This window comes from Fukomys damarensis, unplaced genomic scaffold (assembly GCF_012274545.1).
Source record: "Fukomys damarensis isolate Sample0158 unplaced genomic scaffold, DMR_v1.0_HiC HiC_scaffold_17, whole genome shotgun sequence".
NCBI classification, from domain to species: domain Eukaryota; kingdom Metazoa; phylum Chordata; class Mammalia; order Rodentia; family Bathyergidae; genus Fukomys; species Fukomys damarensis.
In genome coordinates this window covers 47928109-47955772 of record NW_022900929.1, presented here as the reverse complement: position 1 = coordinate 47955772, position 27664 = coordinate 47928109, and the positions used below count along the sequence as shown (strand labels likewise).

At 45.1% G+C, this 27664-nt stretch overlaps 3 protein-coding genes and 2 pseudogenes across 4 annotated transcripts in view; all 5 read left to right on the top strand.

The window, feature by feature from the left end:
- Positions 1-10037: 10037 nt before the first annotated feature.
- Positions 10038-13259, top strand: Tinf2 (TERF1 interacting nuclear factor 2). Of its 2 annotated transcripts, none has more exons than XM_010626947.2 (9): positions 10038-10561; positions 10673-10777; positions 10902-11003; positions 11088-11198; positions 11282-11378; positions 11516-11966; positions 12054-12121; positions 12229-12320; positions 12472-13259. In XM_010626947.2, exons 1-9 carry the CDS (start codon positions 10370-10372, stop codon positions 12604-12606), a joined length of 1353 nt encoding a protein of 450 aa, XP_010625249.1. In that variant the 5' UTR covers positions 10038-10369; the 3' UTR covers positions 12607-13259. The 2 variants fall into 2 exon arrangements, with proteins under 2 accessions (XP_010625249.1, XP_010625250.1); XM_010626948.2 differs by having other exon boundaries at positions 11091-11198; positions 12472-13258.
- A 3524-nt stretch (positions 13260-16783) lies between these two features.
- LOC117286575 lies at positions 16784-17347 on the top strand (annotated as a pseudogene).
- Positions 17322-18359, top strand: LOC104864176 (annotated as a pseudogene).
- A 5001-nt stretch (positions 18360-23360) lies between these two features.
- Positions 23361-25603, top strand: LOC104864152 (magnesium-dependent phosphatase 1). The gene is given in 7 exon segments (XM_019207844.2): positions 23361-23526; positions 23634-23694; positions 23770-23880; positions 24683-24790; positions 24863-24924; positions 24927-24941; positions 25209-25603. Coding segments are annotated over 7 exon segments (486 nt in total). The 5' UTR covers positions 23361-23489; the 3' UTR covers positions 25301-25603.
- Positions 25604-25784: 181 nt separating this feature from the next.
- Chmp4a (charged multivesicular body protein 4A) overlaps positions 25785-27664 on the top strand; it is a 2446-nt gene continuing 566 nt past the window's right edge. The window contains exons 1-5 of the mRNA XM_033765308.1: positions 25785-25908; positions 26358-26507; positions 26599-26776; positions 27239-27353; positions 27491-27660. Coding sequence (XP_033621199.1) covers positions 25878-25908; positions 26358-26507; positions 26599-26776; positions 27239-27353; positions 27491-27660 — 644 coding nt within the window. The 5' untranslated portion in view covers positions 25785-25877. The remainder of the gene's footprint in view (positions 25909-26357; positions 26508-26598; positions 26777-27238; positions 27354-27490; positions 27661-27664) is intronic.

Sequence of the window (27664 nt, the reverse complement as noted above, 5' to 3'; positions counted from 1 at the left end):
CAATTCCCTTACAAAGGCACATGCTGGAGGCAGAAATAGGTTGGAGTACTCTCAGAGCAGTGTTATCCACTTTCCAATATTTGTTTCCAAATATCTTCCTCTAAGAATTTTTACAAAAGTAATACATGTTCCGGTGGAAAATTAAGAAAACATAGAAAATTATAAAGAAAAAATAATAATCCTCAACTGTTGTAGGGAAAATATCTGCTAACACTGTTTCATTTGCTGCTTTCCCCCATGCATGACCTTTGGAAACATTTTAAAGATTTGAGGAAGTCTTGTTCCCAGGGCACCATCCTGTTCCTCTTGCATCTCAAAGGCTGCCTTTCCCTGTCTCCTTGGCTGCTTCCTCCTCCTCTGCTCTCAGGGTGCCTGAGTAACTTGGGGTTGCTCCCAGGTGCTCTCTCATCCAGCTACATCTGCCTATGTGATATCAGCCAGTCTTAAGGTTTTAAGGATCACTGGTTTGCAAAATTGTATCACCAGACCTGCTGTTTAGCTCAACCCCCTCAACCTTATCCATCTACCATCTTCTCAACATGTCAGACATCCAGCAGACATCCCATGTGACAAATGTGACTCCTGGCTTCCCTGCACTGTGTCCTCCCACAGACACCCTATCCCAGCCAGTGGGAAAGCTACACTTTTCCAAATTCTTGGGCTCAAGGAGTTATCTTTGACTCCTTTCTGTCTCTCATATTAAGGACATCCCGTATTAATCTGACAGCAAGCGTTTGGGGTTCCATTTTTCATATGTGTGTGCCCAGAACATGACTGCTCCCATCACCTGTGTGGCTACTGCTCTGCCAGAGCTCCCTCATCTCTCACCTAGATTACAGCACCAGCGTCCTAGTTATTCTCCCACATCCATACTCCCCGTCATACCAAACTCATTACACAGCAAGTGGAACAAGTAGATGACTCTGTCAATTCTCTACTCCAATCCTACTGGCTTTGCCCAAAGTCAGAATCCTTACAATTCCTGGTTACTCTGACCTCAGCCCATTTTTGTCCCCTGACTCCTTCTGTACCAGCCCCCAGCCCCTTTGTTTTCCAGGGCCAGGCCTCCCATCTTGCTTCAGGGCCTCCGCATGCTACATTCTCTGAATTTCTTTCTCAAATGTCTCTAGGACTTCTTCTCTCATTTGTTTTAAGTCTTGCTTAAGAGTCACCATCTTGATGAGCTCTCATCACCCTATTTTAAAATTGTACTGAGCCAGGCATTGAGGCACACACTTATAATGCCAGCACTCTGGGAGCCTGAGGACTGGAAGTCAGCCTGGGGAACTAGTGACTTAGTGAGATCTTTCTCAAAAGGCAGGGGGAGAGGGGGGTTGGCAGTGAAGCAAAGCTCAAGGTCCAAGCACCAGTACCTCTGGAGGGCGGGGACAAAGGAAAAAGAAGTTGCAACATCTCAGACTTCCTATCTCCTTCATACTTTTTCTCCATAGCTCATATATTAGCATCTAAAAGTCTATGTATTTAACTATTTGCATTCTTGCTTGGCTTATTAAATCCTCTTTTCCTGATCTGCCTATCATAGTCAAAGCCTCCTCCTCCCCTGTCACTTGGACCAACACACCCATGCTTTCACTGGCCCTCCCCACCCCATCTATTCCCAGCTTGGCAGCCAGAGGGATCCTTGAAAATGTCAGTGAGGTCATGCCGCCGTCTGCTTACCTCCTCCCTGGCTCCTCACCTCATGGAGAAGAGCAGCCAGGGACCTCCCTGTGGCCCCCGGGGCTCTGCAGGGGTAGCCCCTGTCCTCCTCCGATCTCATCCTGGCCCTCATCACCCTGCTCCATCTCCCTTGATGTTTCTTGGACCCTCCAGACACACACTCACCTCAGGGCCTGTAGTTGCTCTTCTTTTGCCTGGCACACTCCTCTCCCACACACCAATACAGCCAGTGCCTCCCCTCCTTTAAGATCTTTCCTTAACTATCAGTACCTTAGTAAGTAAGGCCTTTTCTGGCCATCTTCTGGAGGCCAGAAGATTAAACAAGATGAAAATATATTCCCTTCCTCACCATCACTTTTCCCAGCTTTCTTTTTCCATCCAAAGCATTTATCCCCATCCAACACACTAAATATTTGAATTATGCATGTTTATTGTGTCTCTGCTCCCCAACTAAAATATAAATTCTACAGAAGCAGTGATTTCTGTGTGATGATTCTCTTATATCCATTGAAATTGCCACAGAAATATGCTCATTCTAATATTATATACGTATATGGCAATATTATGCCTACCTAACAGATGAAGATTTGTCCAAAATCATTTAGTAATCTGGAACAGGATTGCAGCCACAGCCTCTATTCTATTGGAAACTGAAAGTGGTCCATTGAGCTGTTAATAAATTCTACCCCAAACTGTTTTTCCCCAAGTTTTTCCCATTTCAATGTTACTACAGTGATCTACTTGCTCAAGCCCAAAACCTATGAGTCACTCTTCATTTCTCCCAGTCTGAGAAAGAAATGATTGAGTAACTGTACGAGATGACCGAGAGTACATGGCTCTGGTTTATAATAAAGGCATGTGACTAGCCTGGTGGCAGTGGTGGTCATCAAGGCTTTATCTAAACAGATGACCCTGAAGGACAAGAAGGCATTAGCTAGAAGAGGGAAGGGAAGTCACTCCAGGAAAACAGAAGAGCCTGTGCAAAGACCCTGAGGTGGATGGGAGGCTGGAAGATTAAAGAGGACTGAAAGAACAGTGTAGCTAAGACAAGGAGTAAAGGGCAGAGTGAAGAGATGAAGCTGAAGGATGTAAGCCTAAGCCTTGTGGGGCTCAGCAGCTATATACATCTTGGTCAGGCTAAGGTCAATGGAAAGCCTTTGAGAGGCATAAAGGATTGGAGGTAATACGACCAGATTGTGCTTTGGGTCAGCTGGCCTGCAGTGTCAGGAATGGATTAAAGCAGGGATGGAGTGAATGCAGGCACAGCCTGGAAAGTGAATGCGGAAGTTTATGCTAGAGATGATAGCTGGGCTAGAGTGCTTGCGCTGAAGACAGAGAAAGACACCCCGGGGAAGTATCCAGGAGGGTACCTTGACAGGGCTTGGGGAAGGATGGGATGTGGCTGGGGAGGGTGGTGTAGAGCCAGAAGAAATGTAACTTCTCAGGTTTCTGGTTTGTGGGACAGGACTGCTTGGTGAGGTAACCCACTGATATGTGGACAGGAAACCACAAAGGAAGGTGAGGCTCAGAGACTCAGAGCCGGTACCCATTGTATAAGTCTCTTCTCTGCTAAAGCTGGCCTCTGCGTAACTTCTAAAGGATTTTGTCTTTGGTTTTAACGGAAATGTTCTCTTACTTCAGGGAAGTCTTTGGGTACTATCTGAATTATCTAGAACATTTCTTAATTATCAGATGTTTAGCTGGGCAGAGTGATGCACAACAGCAATCCTAGCACCTAGGAAGCTGGATCAAGAGGATTGCATGTTGGAGAGCAACTTTGGCTACAGAGCAAGACCCTGTCTCAAAAAATAAGCCAGGCATTGTGGTGCACACCTATAATTGAGCACTCAGGAGGGTGAGGCAGAAGGATGGCTCTGAATCCACAGCCAGCCTGAGCTACACAGTGAGTTCAATGCCAGCCTGAATTATATAGCAAGATCCTGTCTCAAAAAAATTAATAATAATAATAATAATAATAATAATAATAATAATAATAAATCAGATTTTTAGGCTCCCACATAGACTTCTTGTATCAGCATCCTTGAAGCAGAAAGCTAGAACAAGCTCACTAGAGGTTTGACTTGTGTGTACACTAAAACCTGAGAATAGCAACCTTTCGTTTTGCTTCTGAATCATATTTTCTTTTTGTGCTCCCACTGCTTACACTTTTATGGGCCAGTAGTAACTATAAGACCATTTGCCTAATGTTCTGAGTTCTTCCTGGAATTATTCTTGAACCTTTCAGATTAAGAAGTCTTGTAGGTTAAAGGGCTCCTAAGGACAGGAAAAAGGGCAAAAATGAAGCCATTCCTCCCCACTGAATACACGAACAAGGTGCTGTATGAGGCACCAGTACTGCCACACGTACGAGGAAGGAGCAAGCCCCTCCCCAGGTGCTTCTGCCAAGTAGAGGTGACGGATGTGGAAAGATTCTAAACACAGTCCGCCTTCCATTTCTGCAGTCCCACACCCAAGGATTTAGCCAACCAAAGACTGAAAATATTGAAACAAAATTTTCTGCACTGAACATATACAGACCTTTTCTTGTTATACCCTAAGCAAAACAGTGTAACAACTACTTACATAGCATGTACATTGTATTGGATATTAAAAGTAATCTAGAAATGATTTTAAATACTCAGAAGGATCATGTAGGTTTTATGCAAATACAATAATATTTTATATAAGGGACACGAGCATTGTCAGATTTTGTTATCCATGGGGGATCCTGGGACCAATTCCTCACAGGTACTAGAAGGTAACCTAACAGTAAATGGAGCCAGGAGCCAGGCTGTGCTCCAATCTATACTTATTAATTCATTTAATCCTTACAGTAGTCCTATGAAACAAGTTCTGCATGGTGGCAGAGGGATGTACAGGATGCTGAGTGGCCTGAATAATTATGAATTTACCTGGGCTGCCCCAGAAGGGATTCCTGAGGTGATTATCAGACAAATGGTGAAAGTTGAGAAATCAAGTTCAAGAGGCAGGGGAAAAAGGAGTCACGCTGCATGTGTAAAGCACAGAAATGTGGGAGGACACAGCATATTGGGCAAATTCAACAGTTTGATGAAAACTGGCATATAGGTACCTGGAGAGCAGAACTGCAAAGGGTGTTCTTGAAGAAATAAGTATGGGCTACATCATTAAAATTTCTTTTGTCAGGATAGGGGTGTAGCTCATTAGTAGAATGCTTGCCTAGCACTGGTACAGTCCTGGGTTCAATCTCTGGTATGCTAAAAAAAATTTTTTAAAACCTTTATCATTTTAGGAATTTAGATTTTTTCCTGAGAGTAGGGGGAACTTTCAGAGAGAGAGATGAGATGATCCATTTGTATTTTACCACATTTGTGATGAAAGCAATGTAGAAATTAGAAAAAACTTGGAGAAAAGTTAGGCTGGAAGTGAAGACAGTAGAGTTTTCCTCAAGGTGAAAGACAGAAGAACTAAAATAGGATAGAGATAGTAAGAAGAAAAAAGGGGGAGGGCCAGGTGTGGTGGCTCACGCCTGTAATTCCAGCACTCGGGAGGCTGAGGCAGGAGGATCACTATGAGTTCGAGACCAGCCTGGACTGCATAGTGAGTTCCAGGTCAGTCTCAACTACATAGTGAGATCCTGTCTCAAAACCCCCCCCAAAAAAAAATAAAAGAAAAAAGGGGGAGGTAGGTTTGATGCTTTCATAAGAAACAGAACTGGGCCAAGGATTTAGCTCAGTGGTGCCAATGCCTGCCACACAAGTGAAAGGTTCTGAGTTTGATCCCTGGTACCAAAAAAAAAAGAAATGGAACTCAGTAGACTTAGTGAAGGGTTAGAATTGAAGAGGAAGAAGGAGAGAGTGAAGGGTAGTGACCTAGGTTTCTGACTCATGGTGACAAGAAAGGTGTCATAGGCATGGTGACAATGCCTATAACGACAGCATGAGATTGAGGCAGGAAGACTGAGAGGCTGGCTGTACAATGAGAAGGGGGGGATCCTCTTAGGTCTATCAGAGAATTGCAGGCACAGGGCAAACTACTGTCCCCTAACCTAGAGAGACAAGCAGGCAGATAGAGAATCACAACTTTTTGGCAGAAACTCAGGAGCAGAAACCTCTGTAAAAGCCAGGCAGGAAAACAAACTGTAATTGACAATATTGCAGAACCTCAGGGTGAACAAATTTGCAAGTTAAAAACTCCAGGAGATTTCATTCTTAAGGGGGGGTCTCCAGAATTTCATTTCCACAAATTTTACCAAGTTCTCATAGCGAAACTACAGAAAAGTCCCCTTGGCTTCTGGCAGGTGGAGAAGTGGCCATTCTGAGATACATTGGGAGCATTCCATACCACCACCACCACCACCAGAACCTCCCCCGCAAGGATTGAACTTGAGACCTTGTGCTTGCAAGGCAGGCGGCAGCACCACTGAGCTAAATTCTCGGCCATGAGCATTCCATTCTTAAGGGCTGCCCAGAAACTACTCTTCCCAGTTCATTGAGACAGTCTAAAAGGGTACAATCATATATGCCTATAATCCCAGCACTGGGAAGGCTGAGGCAGGAGGGTTCAAGGCCAGGAGAGAGAGGGGAGAGGAGAGAGGAGAGAGGGAATATGAATTTGAAAAGACACAGCAAGCACCAGAACCAAAATTATTTAGAGATATTGAAATTATCAGGCTAGGAATTTCAAACTATGATTCACCCCTGAAACCCCAGAACTCTGGGAAGATAAGGCAGGAGAATGGCAAATTATCCACTTAGTGAGATCCTGTCTCAAAAAACAAAAAGGGATAAACCAAGCATGGTGGTTCATGCCTGTACTGTAAGACCTGAATTACAAGCCCATGCTAAATGACAAAGGGCCTAGGAGCTAGTGCTATAACCCCCTCCCATTGTAGCCATAGCCCAGACCTTTGTTCAAACCCTGGCTTAGGAATGTAAGGCAATCTTGTACTGTTTTAAGTCCAGAGCCTGATTAACGTGAAGGTTAGTGGTTCTAGACTATGAGATACATAGAGACCCCAAGTTAATTGTCAAACTGTTTGCTCATCGGGAATGTCTTGGTGACCTTTGAAACATCCTATAGGTATCTGTTAATCATCAATGTGTGACTGCCGAGTACGTGACTGCTGACCACCAGCTCAAATCAGCAGACCTTTGTTCCCTGCCGGCAATCTTAGAATGTTAACCCCTCTTTTTACCCCGCTATAAAAAGGACCTCAGCCCCTGAGCTGGAGCCTCTCTGAGCCATCTACTTGGTTCTGAGAGTGCCGTCTGGCCAGACTAATAAAGGTCTGTTTACTATCTAGCCTGGTGTGTTCCTTCCTGGGTGACTCTCATTTCTCCACTGAGCTCCGTAGCCTTGCTGAGCTATAGGTCCCAGCATCATGGAGGCCCTTTTGGCTGTTCACGGCTTTCAGAAGTAAGGCCCTGGGTCTTGCTTCTGGAGCCATTGTTGGGCTATAAGACTCAGCATCGTGGAGGCCTTTCGGCTGTTCACACTCCATGGAGTTGAAGTGAGACTTTGAGTCTTACGGTACCACACAGGAGGCTGAGGCCAGAGGATCACTGTAAATCTGAGGCCAGCATGGGCTACATAGTGAGTTCAAGGCCAGCTTGAACTACTTGGTGAGATTCTATCTCTAAAAAAAAAAAAAAAAAAAAAGCAGAATGAGGAAACAAAAACAAAAAAGCAGGCAGGAAGACGGCGAGGGAGGTGTCTAGAAATGTAGGTCAATGCTAGGACCTAAATTCAGTATCCAGTACTACAATACATTAATAAATAATCATATGATCATTATGCTATGGGCTCTAAAGGAAAATGTGGACAATATGCTAGAACAGGTGACTAACGTAAACAGAGAATTGAAAATTCTAAGAAAGAACTAAAGAAAATGAAAATAGAAATAAAAAACACTGAAACAATCAAGGCTGCCTGATGGTCTCCAGGCATCAAAAGACTGGACAAGGCTGAGGAGAGAATCAATGAGCTTAAAGAAACATCAATAGAAATTTCCAAGGGGCCGGGGATTTAGCTCAGCGGTTCAGTGGCCTGCCTTGCAAGCGCAAGGACCCAAGTTCAATCCCCAGTACCAAAAAACCAAAAACAAAAAAACCCGAGAAATTTTCAAAACTGAAATACAAAGAACAGAATATTCACGAACTGCAGAACGTACAAAAGGTGTACCATACACGAGAATAGCAGAAGAAGAAATGTGTGAAGCAACAATGACTAAGAATTTCCTAAAACTGGCTGGATATGGTGGTGCATGCCTGGGGAAGCTGGGAAAGGAGGATTGCCTGAGTTTAAGGCCAACCTGAATTATGTATTGAGATCCTGTCACAAAAAAGAAAAGAAAAACAGAATTTTCCCAAACTAATGATGAATACCAAACACAGATCCAGGAAACTCAAATAGCAAACAAGACAGATACCAAACATACAAAAATACATCAGGACATGGCTTATCATATTCAAACTGCAGATAATCAAAGACAAATTTAAAAATTGCAAAGAAGCAAGGAGTAGGGTAGGAAACTTTTCAATAGAGGAGCAAAGAATTACATTAACATCCATTCAGAAAGCATTCAAAGAAGCGAGTGGGGTGGGGCCAGGGAATTAGCTCAGTGGTACTGAGTTCGATCTTCAGGACCAAAAAAAGTGGGGGGGAGTGGGGTGAAATACTGAGTTGAAGGGGGGAAAAACCCTTCAAATCTAGTATTCTGTATTCAGCAAAATTATCCCTCAAAAAAGAAGAAATAAACATTTTCTCAAACAAAATTTGAGGAAATCTGACTTCCCTTGCAAGACATGTTAGAAGGAACTCTTCAGAAAGAAACGAAACAATACAGGTCAGAAACGCAGATCTACACAAAGGAGGAAGAATGTTGAGGAATAAATGAAGGAATTATATAAGATAACCAGAATTTCACACATGTCCAACTTACAATTAGCAATAAATCATGCCTCAGATAAATCTCATTGGCTATGCTACTGCCACCATACCAAGCCATGTCCAATTTACAGTACTTTTGGACTAGAGGTCTCACCAGCAATTAACTGTGTGTATTGCCTCAGAGGATTGATCTGGAGTGGGGACAATGTGGGCCATTAGGTCTAGAAGTGGAAGAAATGGCCCAAAAGATTGCACAGTTTCATTAAATCTTCATAGTCAAGGCAAGTAACTAAATCAATCAACACAACACACACTATATGCTAAGTTTGGGGCTTGGTGATGGAATGAGTGGAAGACACTAGAAATAAAAGATTCCCAATTTACAGACACTAGAAAAGAAGATAGAACAGTAAGTTTAAGTGTTTGCTTTAGCTGTATGTAAAGCAGATATGTGAAAAAGGAAATTATTTTTAAATTAAATTAGTATATTTACTTGCAGTACTGAGTACTGAAACCCAGGGACTTTCCACCGAGGTACATCCCAGCCCTTTTGATTAATTTATTTTGAAAACCGGGTACAGTATCTGAAAGTGGCCCAGCTGAACTCTAACTTCCTATCCTCCTGCTTCAGCCACCTCAGTAGGGGAATCACAGATGTGTGCCAACACCCTGGCAAAATGTAATTTAAAATTAAATAAAACAGGAAAGAGAAAAGAAAAGCATAACAGAATTACCTATATACCACCATCTGGAGAAAAGGAGGCTAACACTGTGATGCTTTTCAATTTTTTTTTTTTTACAGTACTAAAGATTAATCTAAGAGTTCTAAATCTACATTCACCACTCCACCCCACTGAGCTTTTTTTCTATTTGGGGGCAACGTCTCTACTTGTCAGGCTAACTTCGACTTTGTGAAGATCCTGCCTTAGTCTTCGGGATCGCTGGAATTACCGGCATGCACACCATGCCCGGCCCCAAATTTTCTAATTTTTATTTTATTGCATTTACAAATGCCTTCACTCTTTCATGAGGCTGGGGATCAAGCCTAGGGCTTCTCTCCTGCTAGGCAAGCCCTGTACCACTGAGCTACACCCCAGCTGTTATTTTATTTTTCAAAGGCGAGCGCCCCCTTCTGTTTCGCGAAAAGAAACCTCGAATTCATACTGAAGAAGCCCGACTTGGGCAAGTCTTCAAGATGCTGCCTCCTGGCGGGTATTTAAGGAACCCTATTTCCACAGAGGAAGGTGATAGAGAAGGCAGGCAGCGTGACCCCCAATTTGCAGATTACGAGTTGAGTCTCCCGAGTTAAGTAACTATTCTTCAGGCCCCAGAAGGTAGAAGCTGCAAAGGTCAGCGAACAGACCGCCGAAAACCAGCCACCCGAATACACCAGCTGGACCGCAGGCGCGCAGAAACTCTTCTCACCAGCCAGGCTGCACTTTATGACGTCACGCCGCGTTTTCTCGCTCTGACCGCCCATTGGTTCATTCCTACCGACCTCTTCCAGGGCACCGGAAGACACTATCAGAACCGGAAGTAAGGTCTCCCGAATTCGCAACAGCGGCAGCGTTTAAAGTTCAGCGAACAGGTGACTTGGCCGACGACCTGTTTCCCCTTTCAGGGTCCACGACGAGCAAAGAGGAGACTCCATACCTCTGTTGGCCTATGGAAAGAACTGAGGCAGATCGGAAAGTATCCGGCGCGGAAAAAACGATGCAACACTCCCAGAGTTGCCGGACGCCCCGCCCCTAGGGAAGGATTTAGAAGGCTCTCCCTGGGAAGTCACCGAAGGGACCTCCCCGGGGCGTAGCCCGCTATCATGGCCACGCCTCAGAGGGCCGGTCCCGCCACTTGGCGAATGGTGGCTGCAGCCAGCTGGCAAGTGGTTCACCGACGCTGCGTGGAGCACTTCCCGCGAGTCCTGCAGTTTCTGAGTTCTCTGCGCGCTGCCGCCCCCGGCTTGGTTCTCTACCGGCACCATGAGCGCTTGTGTATGGGCCTACGGGCCAAGGTATTGGAGCGAGGAGGACCTGTGGAGGGCTACCAGGTTGCGGGGGGGGGAGGGGACTAGTTGGAAAGGGTCGCTTTCCCGAAACGGGCTTCTGAACTCGGTACCGTGCAGATGGTGGTGGAGATGATCGTGCAAGGCCGGCCTTGGACTCAGGTTCTGAGTGTCCTGAATCGCCACTTCCCAGAGTCTGGACCTGCACCGCCCGACCCGAAAGCTGTGAGTAATCCCGAACAAGCCCTAACCTCAGTTACATTTAGTGCAACAGAGTGGCCCCCTCTCCCGACCACCGCTGGATCCTGGTATCCCCAACTTTTCTGCCTTCCATGTCCTTCCTCAACAGACAAAGCGGGATCTGAGGAAGATTTTGGAGGCACGGGAAACCTTTTGCCAGCAGGTGAAGCAGCTGTCAGAAGCCCCTGTGGATTTGGCCTCAAAGCTGCAGGTGAGACTGGCTGGTTTGCAGGCTGTTAAGTGGCTCCTGTTTTTCTCCTCCTCTTCTGACCTGGTTCTCTTCTTTTCTGCTCAGCAGGAGCTTGAACAAGAGTATGGGGAACCCTTTCTGGCGGCCATGGAAAAGCTGTTTTTTGAATACTTGTGTCAGCTGGAGAAAGCACTGCCTACAGTAGAGGCGCAGCAGGTTTTGCTGGGGCAAAGCACAAGGGCAGAGTGCGGGGTGATTGTACCAAAAGCTGTGGTCTTCATACCTCTGCCTCCCCACAGCTTCAAGATGTGCTCAGTTGGATGCAGCCTGGAGTTTCTATCACCTCTTCTCTTGTCTTGAGCCAGTATGCTGCGGACATGGGGTGGCCGCTTCCAGGTACCAGGACCATCTGGAAACTGGCAATTTAGAGGGGTAGTGTGTAGCCTGACATCGACTGAGTCAGCCCCCTGGAAGTTACATGGGCCAGAGTAGCACCTGTTCTCCTTATAAGGAACCTCATTTTTTTCTTTCAGAGCTCTTTGTTTCTGACTCGGAGAACTTGACTGAGACCAGGGGACCAAATCCTCCTCAGCAATCAAGACCAGCTGTGCACAGTCCTCTGCCAGAAGCCAAGCCCAGCCCTCAGGGACCAGCCTCAAGGAAGCATCCCGACTCTTTAGCTGGCCTGTGCTTCAATCTGGCCCCTCTAGGCCGGCGAAAACTCCGGTCCCGATGGACATCTGCAAGGGGCAGCTATAAAGAGCGCCCCATGGTCATGCTGTTGCCCTTTAGGAATCTGGACCCACCAAGTCAAGGCATAACTAAACCTGAGAGCGGGGAAGAGCTTGGGATACACACAGCGGACACAGCAGGTGTGGGCACAAGAGCAGCCTTCACTGGCAAGTCAAAGAGTCCTTCTCAGGTCCTGGGGGAGAGGGCTCTGAAGGAGAACCCACCTGCCTCGTCTGCCTCAGAGCCAAAAGAGTGAGTAGAAGGGTTGCTTCTCCCTGCTAGGAGCACAGTCTTTGTCTTCTTTCCCTACACCCTTTGCTTGCTTTGCTTCCCTCTCAGGAATTGCTGGGATTGCTACGTGGACCCCCTAAGACTATCATTATCACCTCCCAAGGCCAAGAAGCCAGGTAGGTGGGCTGAGTAGGGACTGCATCAGACAGCCTCTTTCCATGGAAACTTTCCAGGCCTATGTTCACCTCGAAAGAGAAATTTGACTCTGGTTTCCTTCCTGCAGCATGTTCTCCATTTCTGACCACTTCAGTCATTACCATAGGGGACTTGGTTTTGGACTCCGAAGAGGAGGAAAATAGCCAGAGGGAAGGAAAGGTAAGTAGCAAGGAGCCCAAAGCTGGGGAGAAGGATGAGTAGAACAAGACTGAGAATGAACAGCCCACAGGCTCCAGAGTAAGAATGACTCTGGAAATCATTTCCCATGATGGAAACACACCACCAGCAGCCCCTGCTCCCTTCTCTACAGGAGTCTCTGGGAAACTATCAGAAGACAAAGTATGACACCCTTATCCCCACCTTCTGTGAATACCTCCCCACCTATGGCCCCAGTGCCATGTCTGCTCCTTCTCGTGACTGCACGGACGACTCTAGACCCCTGTGAAAGCACTGGGATGCCCTCTGCCCTCTGCCCACCTGTTTTCTCAGCTGTGCAGGCAGCTTTTCTCAGCAACCCAAGTGGAAGCTCAGCCTTGGGTTGCCTGAATACAATGATAAAAGCAGTGTAATGCTTGACAATTAAATTTTGTATTTGTCACAACAGTGTCTTGATGTGGGGAAGGGAAATTAAAGCTTCCATGGGACAGGAGAGGTCATTCCTTAGAACTGACCTTGTTAGAGCTGGAGGAGCCCCTTTGCCTTTTTCCTTCCTTGGAAAGTGTTAATCACAGGTGCCGAGAAGGGTTACTGTGGTGGTCCTGAGGAGTCACTTCTGACCTGACTACCCACCCTGGAGCAGCACCCAGATCGGCAACCAGCATCTCTTTATACTCCAGGAGCTCTCTATTGAGCTTTTTATTGAGGTATTTTAATTATGTGAACATTTCAGTTGGAGACACCTGAGGATGTAATTTAATGAGGCTAATTAACAGAACAGTTGTAGTTGTGTGCCACCACACCCAACTAATTAAGATTGTTACTTTTAGGGCAAACTTTAAAATCTTTTACCGGGTCTTTTTTAGGTCAACAATCTTGATAAGAATCAAATGATAGTTTTAGGTCTCTTACAAACTTAGGAAACTGTTAATGACCACAGATAGGCTTATGCCAATGTAGAAGTATATCTCTTCCATACAACAGAATGCTTATTTAGTTACATCTGGTAGATGTAGATCACATTTTAATTTGCAGGATTAAATTGTATAAAATATAAAGAGCAGAGATGTCAGGAAGTTTTGGTTATTTTTTGTGTTTAAAGTCTTATATATTATATAAAAGAGATCACTTATTGCTTATGTGTCAAACCCATGTATTTTTAGTGTTATAAACTTTGTACATTTACACAGCACAACCCAGCATAGGCATAGTTATGTTTGTTTTTTATATTAGGCAAAAGACAGAGCATTTAGTATCATTAAAAGAGGGCCGAGGATTTAGCTCAGTGGTTTGGTGGCCTGCCTTGCAAGTGCAAAGACCTGAGTTCAATCCCCGGTACCAAAAAAAAAGAGGATAAGATGGGCGGGGGATTTAGCTCAGTGGCTCTGCCCCACATGCTTTGCAAGTGCAAGGTACCAAGAGTTCGATCCCCCATACCAAAAGCAAACAAAAAAGATGATAAATTTAAGTCAAAGTCTATAGAACGACTGTTAAGCTGTGTTTATGAGCAGTGGCTGTAACTCCATTTCAACATTTATTTTTATTAAGACCTTCATATGAGCTGCCTGGCATGGTGGTCAGGGCTGCCTGGCATGGTGGTGCGGGCCTGTAATCCCAGTACTCCACAGGCTGAAGAGGATCTCTGGATCACTGCAGGTTTGAGAGCAGCCAAGGCTACACAGTAACTTCAAGACCAGCCTGAACTACGTAGTGAGACCCAGTCTTTTTTTTGGGTGGGGGGGGTACCGGGTTTGAACTCGGGTCCTTGTGCTTGCAAGGCAGGCCACCGAACCACTGAGCTAAATCCCCGGCTCTGTTTATATATATTTTTAAACCACGAGAATATTTACTTTGCAAGTGACTAATTGTTTTGCTACAATTTCCCCACATTTTTAGACAATAATATCCTTTTTCCCCCAGGATTTTTTTTTTTTTTTTGGTACCAGATATCAAACTCAGGACCTTACACTTGCAAGGCAGGCCACCGAACCACTGAGCTAAATCCCCGGCTCTGTTTATATATATTTTTAAACCACGAGAATATTTACTTTGCAAGTGACTAATTGTTTTGCTACAATTTCCCCACATTTTTAGACAATAATATCCTTTTTCCCCCAGGATTTTTTTTTTTTTTTTGGTACCAGATATCAAACTCAGGACCTTACACTTGCAAGGCAGGTGCAATGCCACTAAGCTAAATCCCTGGCCCTCCCCTAGGATTTTTTTTTTTAATGTATTGAATTCCCCTAATTTTGGCGGGTGGAAACCCTAGGCAAAACTAAAGCAGCTACTCAGGAAGAAGAAAACAGGCCAGGTGGTTCAGGCATCTGCCTTTTCAGCCATGGTGGAAGCTTTGTGCAGCAGTCCCCCTTTGTCCAGTTGTTGTAAGCACAGATTAACAGACAAATAGATGAGAGATATAAGATGATAAATCAGTGAATCAGTGTTCTTTAGATGTCCTGGCCAAGTTGGATTTTGTTTTTTGTTTTTTTTTTTTTGTGGTACCGGGGATCTAACAACTCGGGACCTTGCACTTGCGAGGCAGGTGGCAGAACCACTGAGCTAAATCCTTGGCTAAGTTGAAATACAATAAGCCATTTTCCCTCAGTTTTAGGTTTATAACTATAAAGTTAGAATTCTCCCTAGGGAATACCAGTTAGCACTTTTGGTTTTTTAGGGGAATCATAACAGATCTTTTGTAATACTTTTGTTATTTTAACAATAGCGAGGGGAAGGTGTCAGTATGGAGGAAGAGAGAGAGTGGGGTTCTCTAGTGGAGAAGTCGAGGCTGAATTTGGGACTGACAGTGGCCAAAAGAAAGGTCAAGGTCATCATTGTCAGCACCTGGTGTTGAGAAAAGTGACCTGTGGGAGGGTTTAGAAAGGCAGAGGTGGGAGCCTGCGATGAGGCCACGAAGGCTGGAATGTGAAGGACCTTCGAGTCTTTGCCCTGACTGTGACAGAATATGTCCGATTGCAATATAGTGTTTAATTTAGAGTTCCACTGAGGGGCCAACACTCCTGATCCTGGAGTTTATATCGAGACCAGGGAGTATTGGATAGGAAAATGAGACATTTCTTCTTTGGAGTTTGAGGATCAAATCTAGATCAGTTCTTAATACAGCCCAGGGCTTTCAGTCAGAACCACCATCTCCTAGTAATATGCCGCAGTGACAAAGGGAAAGGGAAGAGGAATCTGATATATAGTCTCTAGACCTCTTAGAAAACACGGGGTTGTTCTTTTAGCGGCAAGTATGCCCACCTACAGAAAGGATAATACTGTAGCCATCATGGGAATTCCTATTCCAAAAGGAATATGGCAAAACTGGAAGCATCTGCAGTGCCACCCAGGATGCTGTTGGCGTTGTAAACAAGATTCTTGTGAAAGAATTAATACGCATATTGAGCATATTAAACATGCTAAAATCTGAGGTAGCTTCCTGAAACCTATCCAGGAAAATGATCAGAAAAAGAAGAAAGCCAGCTATTCCCCTTCTTGATATCTCCCTGGAAGAATTAAAAGCACCACACCACAGTGATATGTGCACACCCATGTTTATAGTGCCACAGTTTGTAATAGCTAAATCTTGGAAACAGCCCAAATGCCCATCAACCGATGAATGTGTAAAGATGTCTTTTTATACAATGGAGTACTACTGTGCCATAAAGAATAAGTTTGAAACTTTCTAGGTAAATGGATTCCCCTTGAGACCATACTCTTAGGTGAAATAAATTGGACATACATGTAAATGTCACAATTTCTCTGGTGTGAAAAACCAAAAGGGTAAATAAGGGTAAATGTATAATAGATACTCTGAAATAGGAATGGTGTTCAAATGGGAAGAGGGAAGAAAAAAGGAAAAGAAGGAAAAAGTGGAAACAGCTTTTGTAAATGAGGGGAATGGGGGAAAAAATCAAAATTATGTACAGGTACAGATTCCCTATGATGAATGTAAAATGTACCAATAAAATTAAATTTTTTTTGTTTTTTATAAAATTAATTTTTTTAAAAAAGAAGCCAGCCAGGGATTTGGCTCAGTGGTTCCACAGCCTGCCTTGCAAGCGCAAGGGCCCGAGTTCAATCCCCACTACCACAAAAACCAAAACATTAAAAAAAAAAAAAAAGGAAGCCAAAGAGAAAGGTTCCTGGTTTCAACTGAAGCCCAACCTGCTCAACCCAGAGAAGCACATTTATGAGAATCAGTGGGAAGGAGCCTGAGCTGCTGGGCTTACTCTGTAAATTCATGGCATAAGCTGGGGAGGTAGCTCTGCTGTTCAGCACCTAATAAATGGTTAAGGTATTTTAAGCCTGGGCTCAATACCCACTACTTAAAAATGAGGAAAGGTGGCCCTGCCTAGCGGAGCAGCAGTGCACCAGGTACAGCTCCTCGCCCGCCAGGCTTGCACACCCACATCCCTGTGAGCTCCGACAGAGGCACCTCTCCCAGGACCACTGTGTAATTCTGAATCGTGTCTGATAATGGTGAACTGCAAGACAAGCCCCCTGCACCTCCTGTGCAAATGAGCAGTACCATTTTTAGCACTGGAGACAGAGAAGGAAAAAAGCCCAGGAATGCAATCATCTCCATACTCAGGCACAGAGAAAGGAGTTGGGGAGGGGGGTGTTTCTCCTCTGTGTGATTTGAACGCACCATCCATAGTGGGTTTGATGCTGTTAAGGGAGAATGTACTGGTATGCCATAACAGAAGGCTCAATTTTTACAGACCTCAATATCACAAAACTTGAACAACAGGAAAATCCACAGGCTATGCTGGACGTCCTAAATAACACAGTGATGCAGAAATATCAGACTATTGCTCCTGAACACCAAAGAGTCAGCTACATCAGTGATGGTAGCTAGTGATAATGATGAGGATGAAGAGCCACTCCTGTCACAGCCCCATAACCAGATCATACAAAATCTGTATACACCAGTTGGTGCTCATGTTGATAGTGGTGCCAAGTCTTCAGACAAACAAAAATAACTGCCGGGTGTGGTGGCATATGTCTATAATACCAGAACCTGGGAGGCTGAGGCAGGAGGATTCCCACATCAAGGCCAGCCTGGGCTACATAGTGAGTTCAAGGTTAGCCTCAACTACAGAGCGAGACCCTGTCTCAACCAAAAAGAAAAAAGCAATAAAAAATAAGACCAAAATGACAGATAAAATGATTATGGAGAAATTAAGAACTATTGGGAGCATAGGTCACCCTAAGGAAAAAATATACAAGATATGAACAAAATTGGACAAGGGGCTTCTTGTACAGTTTTCACTGCTACTGATGTGGCTCTGGGACAGGAAGTTGCTACCAGATTAATTTACAGAAACAGCCAAAGAAGGAGTTGACCACTAATGAGATTCTGGAGATGAAGAATCCCAACATAGCTACCTTCTGGGATAGTTGCCTGGTGACAGATGAGTTGTTTGTAGTTACAGAGTACTGATGTCATAGAAACCTGCATGCATGAAGCACAGGTCACTGCTGGATGCAGAGAGTGTTTGCAGGCCTTGGAATTGTTACATGCTAAGCAAGTGAACCAGAGACATCACAAATGACTTTGGAGAATGGAAGGATCCACTAAATTTACTGATTTTGGTTTTTGTGTCCTGATTACCCCTGACCTGTTACTGGATGGCACCCGAGGTGGTTACATGGAAAGAACACAGTCTCTGGGTGTCATGACTATTGAGATGGTCAGAAGAGCCTTTGTACCTCAACAAAATCCCTTTGAGAGCCCTATACCTGACAGCAACTAATGGAACCCCAGAACTTCGGAATCCAGAAAATTTTCTCTGATATTTTGGGATTTCTTAAATCAATGTTTGAAAATGGATGTGGAGAAAGAGAGGCTCAGCCAAAGAACTGTTACAGCATCCTTCATCCCCTCCTGAAACTGGCCAAACAATTGAGCTTGGCACCAATGATCGTGGCAGCCTGGGCAACATAGTCAAACCCTGTCTCAAAAAAAACCATAAGGACTGAGCATCATACTCTTGGGAAAGTGGCTCTAGGCCTTCTCTTAAGAGTCTTGTATTCATTAATTTTTATAAGATCAAAATAAATATTTACTAATATGTGATAATGGAAAATATTTTCATTTAAAATTTTTTAAATATATTTTCTCAGCCCTACTCCTTTCTCAAAGATAATCAATATTCTGAGATATGTATACTTCTAATATTTTCTGTGCCTGTATATATATCTGCATATAGAAGTGGATATGTAATTGTATACTCCTTAAATAATTATACATTCTTTAGATCTTTCCATGTCAGTGTATATACTGTTACAGGATATATCTATATTCCTTGGATGTACCACAGTTTAGTAATTTTGTTGTTCTTTCTTACAGGATTGAACCCAGGGTCTTCACTTAGATACATCCCGAGCCATTTTATTTTATTTTTAAATTTTGAGATGCTCTTGCTAAGCCACTAAGTTGCTCAGGCTGCGATCAAACTTAGAATTCTCCTGTCTCAGCCTCCCAGAATGCTGGGACTAACATGCACAGCTAGTAATTTTCTTATTAATGCATATTATTAAGCTATTTTAATGATACACTTTTACCGCAGTGCTACAGAAATCTTCACTGTGCCTCAGATACATGGGCAAATTTTTTTCTCCAAGTTAACTTTCATAGAAATAGAATTAGCTAGTTGAAAAATCTTTGCATGCAAAATATTTTAACAAATTTTATCTCATTACCCCCTCACAACCCAATCCTGCCCTAATTTTACCACAGAGTATTTGTAATTTTTACACAAACTAGTAGAAACTTGAAAATCACTATTGTAATTTATTCTTTTGCATTCAGACAGGTGAATCCAAAAGAGTTGCTTTTGCCTTCTTGGAAATGTCTTTGTACTGAACCATTCTCCTGTTCAAGAACTTTACTAAGTCCTTTCTTCATGCTGGTGTATGTGGACAGGCTAAGTCAAATTGTATTTTACTTTGTGAGCTGCTGCAGGAGTGGCATTAAGTCCTAGTACTAGCCCAGGCAGACAGAGGCACACAGAGCACAGGGATAACAGGTAGGCTGTGGGACCAGACAGTCTGTGTTTGGACTCACTTTCTCCTTTTGACTTCATAGCATGCAGTTTAATCTTTCTAAATCCTATCTTGCTAATCTGTACAATAGGATTAGTAGTAGTACATATCTGACAAATTTCAGGGAGGAAGCTGTGCATGGTGGAACACAGCTGTATTCCCAGAACACAGGAGGCTGAGTAAGAGGATCTCATTTTCAATGCCACCCTGGACTACACAGTAAGTTGAAGGACAGTCTGGACTATTAGTGAAACCTGGTCTCAAAAAACCAAACTAGGGCAGGAATTTAGCTCAGTGGTTCCACTGCCTGCCTTGCAAGAACAAGGAGCCAAGTTCAATCTCTGGTACCCACCAGCACCACCAAAAAAAAAACCAGGGCCCGTGATGTAGCTCAGTGGCACTGTGCCTGCCTGGCAAGCACAAGGTCCTGAGTTCAATTCCCATACCAGAAAAAAAAATTATCATCAGTGTATTAAACCTTTCCACAAGTATTTATTAATTGATTATGTGTCAGAAACCACTTTGTGTGTATTAGAAAGATGAATTGAACATCTCTGTCCTTTAGGAAGTTGGAATGTAAATTGGAAAGTTTAACACTTAAAACAACTTGCTGCACTTGGTATTAGTGAAAATCTTTATAAAGTGTACTGGGGACAATTTTTGGCATTATACAGGAAGAGATATAGGGTCTTTGAAGTTTGAGAGGTTGAGGGAGGGTATTAAAACAAGGAAAATAGTGGAAGCTAACAAGTGACCCCAAGCTAGATGGAGCATACTATGTTCATGGTCTGGATCACTATAGAATATAGTGGACAGACCTTTTCTTTTCCTTTGGTACATGGAATCAATGTCTGAGATTAACAATCTGCTGATGATCTGCATGCCCAGCTGATGGAAGATTAGATCCTTTACAACACAACATTTATGACTTACACAATCACTATATTATTGTTTGGATATCAGCAGTCCTTAGCCATGAAAGCAGTCAGGAAGATGACAGCTGCTATTTAGGATGTAAGAAGTTTAGAACAGACATAAAGGAATATAATGTTGAATTCCAGTGTGCAAGAACTAGTCAAGGTGATTTCTGGTGTCCCTGGGATTTTTTGAGTTGCCTTAAAGTTGACTTCTTGAGTTTAAATTTATACCAGATCCAAGCCCTTAAAATTTGAAAGAATGTTTAGGACAACTCTCATTGCTGGATCTTGCAAAACAAAAACAAAATGTCTTGTTTTTGTTTGTTTGTTTGTTTGTTTTTGGTACTGGGGACCTAACTCAGGACCTTGCACTTGCGAGGCAGGTGTCAGAACCACTGAGCTAAATCCCTGGCCCTGTTTGTTTGTTTGTTTGTTTGTTTGTTTTGTTTTTTTGAAATAGGGTCTCACTATGTAGTTCGGGCTGCTTCACCTGAACTCACTGTGGAGCCCAGACAGACCTTGTACTTATGGCATCCTCCTGCCTCAGTCTCCCAAATACTGGGATTACAGGCATGTGGCACCACACCCAGCTGAAAAATGTGTTTTCTGTTCTTTCTTGCAGTCCTAAGAGCTCTCCATATGCTGTTCCAACAGACCATCATGCAGAAGCCATAATGACCTTCCTACACACCTCTACACTGTATCCTCTCCCCTCTGCTCAATTTGGGTTATAAAACAAAAAAGGGGAATTGTACAGAGAAGCTGGCCTGAGAAGTGACTGAAATATGTGCAAAAATAGTGGAACCTCTAGAGAAAAAGCAAAGGACTCCAGAAATGCATGGGTCAAGATAAGAGCAGATCTGTGAGGAAATAGAGAAGCAGAATTTAAAAACAAAGTTACTCTCAGAGATGTCTCCTCCAGCCATTGTGTTCCTCTTGCATGATAAACTTGCCTAGCAGACCATCCTGTTCCTGCCCTTTCCTCTGACACAAGTGCTGCACAGATGTTTTTTCTTCTGGACCTCTGTTCTCAAGTCCTTGTGCTACAAATAAAATACCAGGGGTTTCTGAGATCACTGCTATCTTCTGGAGACTTTCTCCTACTGTTGAATCTCAGTGAAGCAGTCACTCTGGGCCTCTTGGGGTTTAAACTGAACTTTGACTGTGAGTAATTTTTCATCCTCTGTGCTATCATGGTCACACACTGTGACATGTTGGAAATAAAAATACACATTTATAGTTAGGATTAGTAAAAAATAAAGATTTAATATTTTCCTCATCCAAGTTCACAGGCATCCCAAAGAGATCCATAAAAACTAGGTACCCCTGCTCTAGATGATACTTCTATTACTTTTTTCCTCCCTATAGGAATGATGAGAAGACAGTGCTGACTACAAGATTCTAGGCGGCTCTGTCCTCCACCTGGTCTTGGCTCTGAGAGGAGGAGGTGGTCTTAGGCAATGATGAGTCTTCCCTCTACTTTACCTCCTTTACCCTATCGCTCGTACTGAAGCATATGTTCTCTCACTGGCTGGGACGCCCAAGCCATCGCCCTCTCTCTTGGCTGCCCAGTCTTGTGTGTCTACTGGTGGGAGACTGTGAGGACCCCGGGATGCAGTGCTCTTGGCCCAAAGGGCCTTCGCTGGCTATTGGGTTTTAGTTTGCAGTCCTGTGTGCTTCCCACTCTTATGGCTGTGTCCCTGGTTGTCAATAAAATATCTCCTAACCTCCTGGAATCTTCCTTCTATTGCACAAAGGTGACTGAATTCAAACTGGGCCCAGTGCTAAGCAGTTACAGTAGGTAGAAGAGTAGGCCAGCAGAAGGCCCGGGCTCTCAGAGGGATCATCAGACTCCATGGTGCTGGAACCACCTCTCACTGACTCCTGAGAACCAGTTATTGGTACCTCTTCCCAACTCCATGTTAAGTGACTATTTTGGTTGCAGTGTTGTTAAGTGGCTCTGCTGGCTTGAAATTGGCCATGATAGGAATATTACAGGAAATGGGAAGCACTAGGAATCAGATGCCCTCCTCAATCTGGTTGGCATGCATCTGCCAGCATACCACTGATGTGGATGGTAGAAACTTGAATAAATTCTCCCATTCTGGCCTTGGTGGACATTTGTGCTTGGTTGAAGAACGTTTCAAGGGGTTGGCAAACACTGCTTTCTTTGTTTTGTTTTCTGAGACAGGGTTTGTGTTATGGAGGAAGGTTATCAACTTCTAGGCTCAAGTGATACTTCAAACTCAGCTCAGGGAGCAACTGTGACTGTGGGAAGGCAATACAGCCTCGGGCTGCAGATACTTTATTCTTTATGTCTGGAATATTTTGGAAGGCTTTATAGTCTACACTGTTAAGAGGCTGATGTAGAGAAAGGTTGAATGAGTAATAAGCTGTGACGAGATTACCTCTCAATTGGTAAGATAAAATGACACAGTGCTAGAATAAAATTTCCTTACAATGGACATGGTGGCACACATCTGTAATCCCAGCACTCTGGGATAATGAGGCAAGAGGATCCTAAAATGGAGCCTACACTGGAAAATGTGGAGACTTAGCCAGACATTGTTTCAACAGAAAATTTTTTTTTAAATGTAGCTCACCAAGGAGGCTCTGGGTTCAATCTTGAGTCGGGAGAAAGGATGAAAGAAAAAAGTAAGGAAGGAAGGGAGGGAGGGATAGGCAGGAAGAGAGGGAGAGAAGAGAAAAGAGACAGAAGGGAAGAGAGAGATGCATAGCTGTAAATCGAGCACTCCCAGAGGCTGAGGCCAGATGATCTTCAGTACTAAGTTAACTTCAGCTACATAGTGACTCCAAGGCCAGCCTGAGTTACATAGAATGACCTTGACTTAAACCTAATCTTAACCCAAAAATACAAAAAATAAACGAGTAAAGGCTTCCGGGTTCCTGCCTTCTCTAGTGGAAACTGGCTAAGCTGGTGGGCTGGAGAACAAGACTCCTGGGGACAAACCTTTGGGAACCTGGATACCTATGCAGTCCCTTCTGAAGCTTGCTACAGACCTTCATGACCACTGGCAGGGGGCGATGGTGAGCACTCGCCCAGCGAAGGCCACAGCCCGGCGTGGCGACGCTCTAGCAACCATTTCTCAGTGGCCTACTCCCCGGTGCCCCGGCAGCCTCAGAGGTGCGCAGGTCTCAGTCTGGCTACAGAGCTGCAGCTCAGCGCGCGCCTGGTAAATCTGTCATGGCGAGGCTCCCAAAGCTGGCAGTCTTCGATCTGGGTGAGGGACGGGCTGGGAGATTCATAGGGCGCTGTCCCCGGCCTCTCCCCCAAGGCAGCACAATCCCCGCGACCCCAAGGCCGAAACTTCCCCTACTTGCTCCGCAGATTACACGCTCTGGCCTTTCTGGGTGGACACTCACGTAGACCCTCCCTTCCACCAGAGCAGGTGAGGCACAGAGAGGGAGGACAGGGAGGCTAGGAGGGGCCTGGCCGGTACTGAGCGTGCTCTCGCCCTCTCCAGTGATGGATCTATACGGGATAGGCGGGGTCAGAGCATCCGACTGTACCCCGAGGTGCCTGCGGTTCTGGAAAGATTGCAGAGCCTTGGGGTGCCCGTCGCGGCCGCTTCACGGTAAGAAGAGCGACTGGCAACGATTGCTGCAAATTAACTGAAGGATGCGAGCACTCTGGGACTTTTTATGCAACGCCCTAAAAACAATGTTTTTTCGTTTTATTTTTGTATTTTTTTTCCCCCGGTTCTTTGAAAGAGGTTCTCACTATATATGTAGTTCAGTCTGACCTTGAACCCGCTATGTAGCTCAGGCTGGCCTCAAACTCATGGCGATACTGCTGCTTCAGCCTCCCAAGTTTTGCAATTACAGGCGTGGGTACAGAAATTTAAGAGGTACACTGGGTACAGTGGCACAGGCCTAAAATCCCAGCTACTCAGGAGGCTGAGATTGGAGGATCGCAAGTTTGAGATCAGCCTGGGTCTGGGTGAGGGCTTTCTAAATAAAAAGGGCATGGGATGTAGCAATGCTCAGTCCCTAATTTAAAAAAGAAAAAAGGTTCAGGGACCAAAAGAGAATAGAGAAAGGTGTGGAAGAGAAAAAGGATTAAGATATATTGTTCTCTGTGTACCAACTCCCCACGATGAATGTAATCATTTATGTACTACAAACCTGTACTAATAAAAGTAAAAAAAGTTCAACCTTGCAAATATTCGTATATATTTCCTAATTCTACCCTCTCCTGTACCTTTTACTTACTAAGCAATAGCTCAGCACCACCCGTGTCCCACAGAAGACAGTGGAGCTCAGTGAGGGATTGGGAGCCTCAACATCCCGTAAAAGGAGTGAACTGGCTTCCCCTGCTTGTACTTAACCTGTGTTGCACCCTTCACTCCTAATTGTATCCATTACACCCTTTTGCAGGACAGGTGAGGTGGAGGGGGCCAACCAGCTACTGGAGCTCTTTGGGCTTGTCAGGTACTTTCTTCATCGGGAAATCTATCCAGGCAGCAAGGTTACACACTTTGAGAGGTAGGCAGGGGTAAGGGTAGGGGCTGGGCGAGCCCCGATGCCAGCTCCCTTACCCCTGGGTGTCTTGCACAGGTTGCAGCACAAGACTGGAGTTCCCTTCTCGCAGATGATCTTCTTTGATGATGAGAAGCGGAATACGTCAGCAAACTGGGTACATCAGCAAATGGGCCGTGACAGTAGACACTTGCGGGGTGAAGAAGCATTCCAAGGAGGGAAGAGTAGCGATGTACAGGGTGTACAGTCTGCATGATAGGGGACACCATAAAAGGGCGACAGTACCTGGGGATTTAGCCCAATGAGACCACGCCTGCCTCGTAAACACAAAGTCCTAAATGGATCCCCAGTAGCAAAAAAAAAAAATGACAGTAATAATGGGAACCCTGAAAGCTTTATGCCATGTGACTTCTTTTCCTTCTAGGTGTTATCTGCATTCACATCCAGAACGGGATGAGTCTTCACACCCTAACTCAAGGATTAGAAACGTTTGCAAAGGCCCAAGCTGGGCCCTAAGGTCTAGGCCTATGGATGTGCCTCATCCAACGCGTAAAACTGAAAGGAAATCAAGAAGGCATTCTCAGGTGCAGTTGTACTTTATTAAACTTTATCTGCGTGAGATAGAAAAAGACCTTCTCCAAGGTGTGGATTGTTTCTATTTTCTATTGTGAATGGAGTGGTTGTCCTGACATGCCCAGACGAGAGCGTGGGATTTAGACCCACAAGTTCTGCCTTCTACACCCCTTAACCCAGGCTGAGATCCGGAGGTCCTGCAGAACTCTCTCACAACACGCGCAGAGGTGCCCTCCCAAAGCACATTTCTTTTTAGGGAGCCCAGACGCCTTGGGGGTGGGGACGATCTTTTCAGGCAGTAGAAAGGAAGCGGGCCCTTTAAGAACGCGACTTCTGGTCTGGTTGTGGCTCTGGCACGTGACTGCGTGGAGTCTCTGCGGCTGCAGATGTCGCTTTAAAAGGTGGCGCCCAGAGAAGGGATTGGCCCAGACCCTGTGTGGCTGTGAGAGCCACGGTCCCGGAGCAAGGCGGAAGTGTGGGGCTCGCCAGCCGAGGGCCCAGGCGGAGAACGGAGGTCGCGATGAGTGGGCTCCACCGACTCTTCGGGAGGGGTGAGCCCGGGAGAGCCAGGCGGCGGGAAGGAGCTGGCCGAGTGCTCCGGGCCTAAAAAAAAAAAAAAGTGATTGAAGGGGCTAGGGATTTAGCTCAGTGGTGCCAGCGCTTGCCTTGCAAGCACAGTGTCCTGAGTTCCATCACCAGTACCAAAAAAAAAGATTGGAAATGACTGAAAGGCAGCTGGGAATACCAGGAAGAATGTTGGCTTTTGCAGTCATATTACCACATTTTGATTCCTGCTCTTTCTCTTACTAGTTGTGGTTTTAGACGAAACATTTAACACGTTTGTGCCGTTTTCCTGTTCGGAGGATGAAGGTAGTACATTTGTGGCAGAGAATCACTTGGAGATTAGCGATCAGACAGTGTCTAGCACACTGTCCTCTCGGTGATTGGTGACCACCATCTTTCCTCACACCCTATGGGCCTGCTCCACTGGACTCCTCAGGAAAGAAGGACAAGGGACCAACTCCTGAGGAAGCAATACAGAGACTGAAGGAGACAGAGAAGATATTGATCAAGAAACAGGAGTTTCTGGAGCAGAAGATTCAACAGGAGCTACAGACAGCCAAGAAGCATGGGACCAAGAATAAGAGAGGTAATGAGGGAAAGCAGCCCCTGGAGAGGGCCCAGGGCTGAAGCAGGTGCTTCGGACTCTGATGTTCAGATCAGGCTGGGGGCTGGGTCAGCTGCCCTGCAGGCTTTGCGGAGCAAGAAAAGACTGGAACAACAGTTGGCACAAACCGATGGGACGCTATCCACCCTGGAGTTTCAGCGTGAGGCCATTGAGAATGCCACCACCAATACAGAAGTGCTGCGTACCATGGAGCTTGCAGCCCAAGGCATGAAGAAAGCCTACCAAGACATGTGGGTATGGGGGGCAGTGGTGGAGGGGACTCGCACTGGGGAGGCCGCCTTGGTTTATGCTTGAGAGCTTAAAGCCTCCCTGAATGTGAATTTACATCATGCCTATGACTAGACCTGTGTTTCCCTCCTTGCTTCCTGAAACAGAGATTCTTTTGCTGGCTGGGGCACTCTAAATAGTAAAGCTGCTTTCTCTAATCTTATTTTTTATGGGGCTGTACTGGGAATTGAACTCAGAACCTTGCACTTGTGAACTCTAATTCTGAAAGAGCCATCCGGGAAAGGAGTGCAGCCTGTCCTCTCCAGTGTGACATCTTCCTGTTTCTTAGCCCAGACTTGCCTCTTTCCCCGCTTTTGACATGGGCTTATCATTGTGCGGCCGCAGTGAGACCAGGCTCATTCATGTAGGTAAGAAGGTCTGGAGAGGTTGCCGCCTAATCTCTTGGCTGTATGTCTTGTTCTCAGGGACACTGACAAGGTGGAGGAACTGATGGCCGATATCACAGAACAACAGGATGTGGCCCAGCAGATCTCAGATGCTATTTCTCGGCCTCTGGGTTTTGGCGATGACATTGATGAGGTGACTCGGTCATGGGTTGAGGGAATACTGGAGAAAGTATCAGGTTGCCCAGAAGGCATGTTCCCTTGAGAGAAGTCCATTTTTGGAACTGGACATTTCCTGTCTTGGACTTAACAGTTTTGTCATCCTGTATCTAGGATGAGTTGTTGGAAGAGCTGGAGGAGCTGGAGCAGGAGGAATTGGCCCAGGAGTTGTTAAGCGTGGGTGACAAGGAAGAAGAACCCCCTGTCCAGTTGCCCAGTGTTCCATCTACACATTTGCCTACAGAGCCAGGTACCCAGGGCTTTTTATTCATTGTTGTCCTGAGGCCT

Bases quoted from the DNA above. Each gene is read 5' to 3' on its own strand.
- Tinf2 (XM_010626947.2), top strand. From the start codon at position 10,370: ATGGCCACGCCTCAGAGGGCCGGTCCCGCCACTTGGCGAATGGTGGCT. The intron at 10,778-10,901 runs GTGAGTAATCCC...CTTCCTCAACAG, and splicing joins CACCGCCCGACCCGAAAGCT to ACAAAGCGGGATCTGAGGAA. The intron at 11,199-11,281 runs GTTTTGCTGGGG...GCCTCCCCACAG, and splicing joins CTACAGTAGAGGCGCAGCAG to CTTCAAGATGTGCTCAGTTG.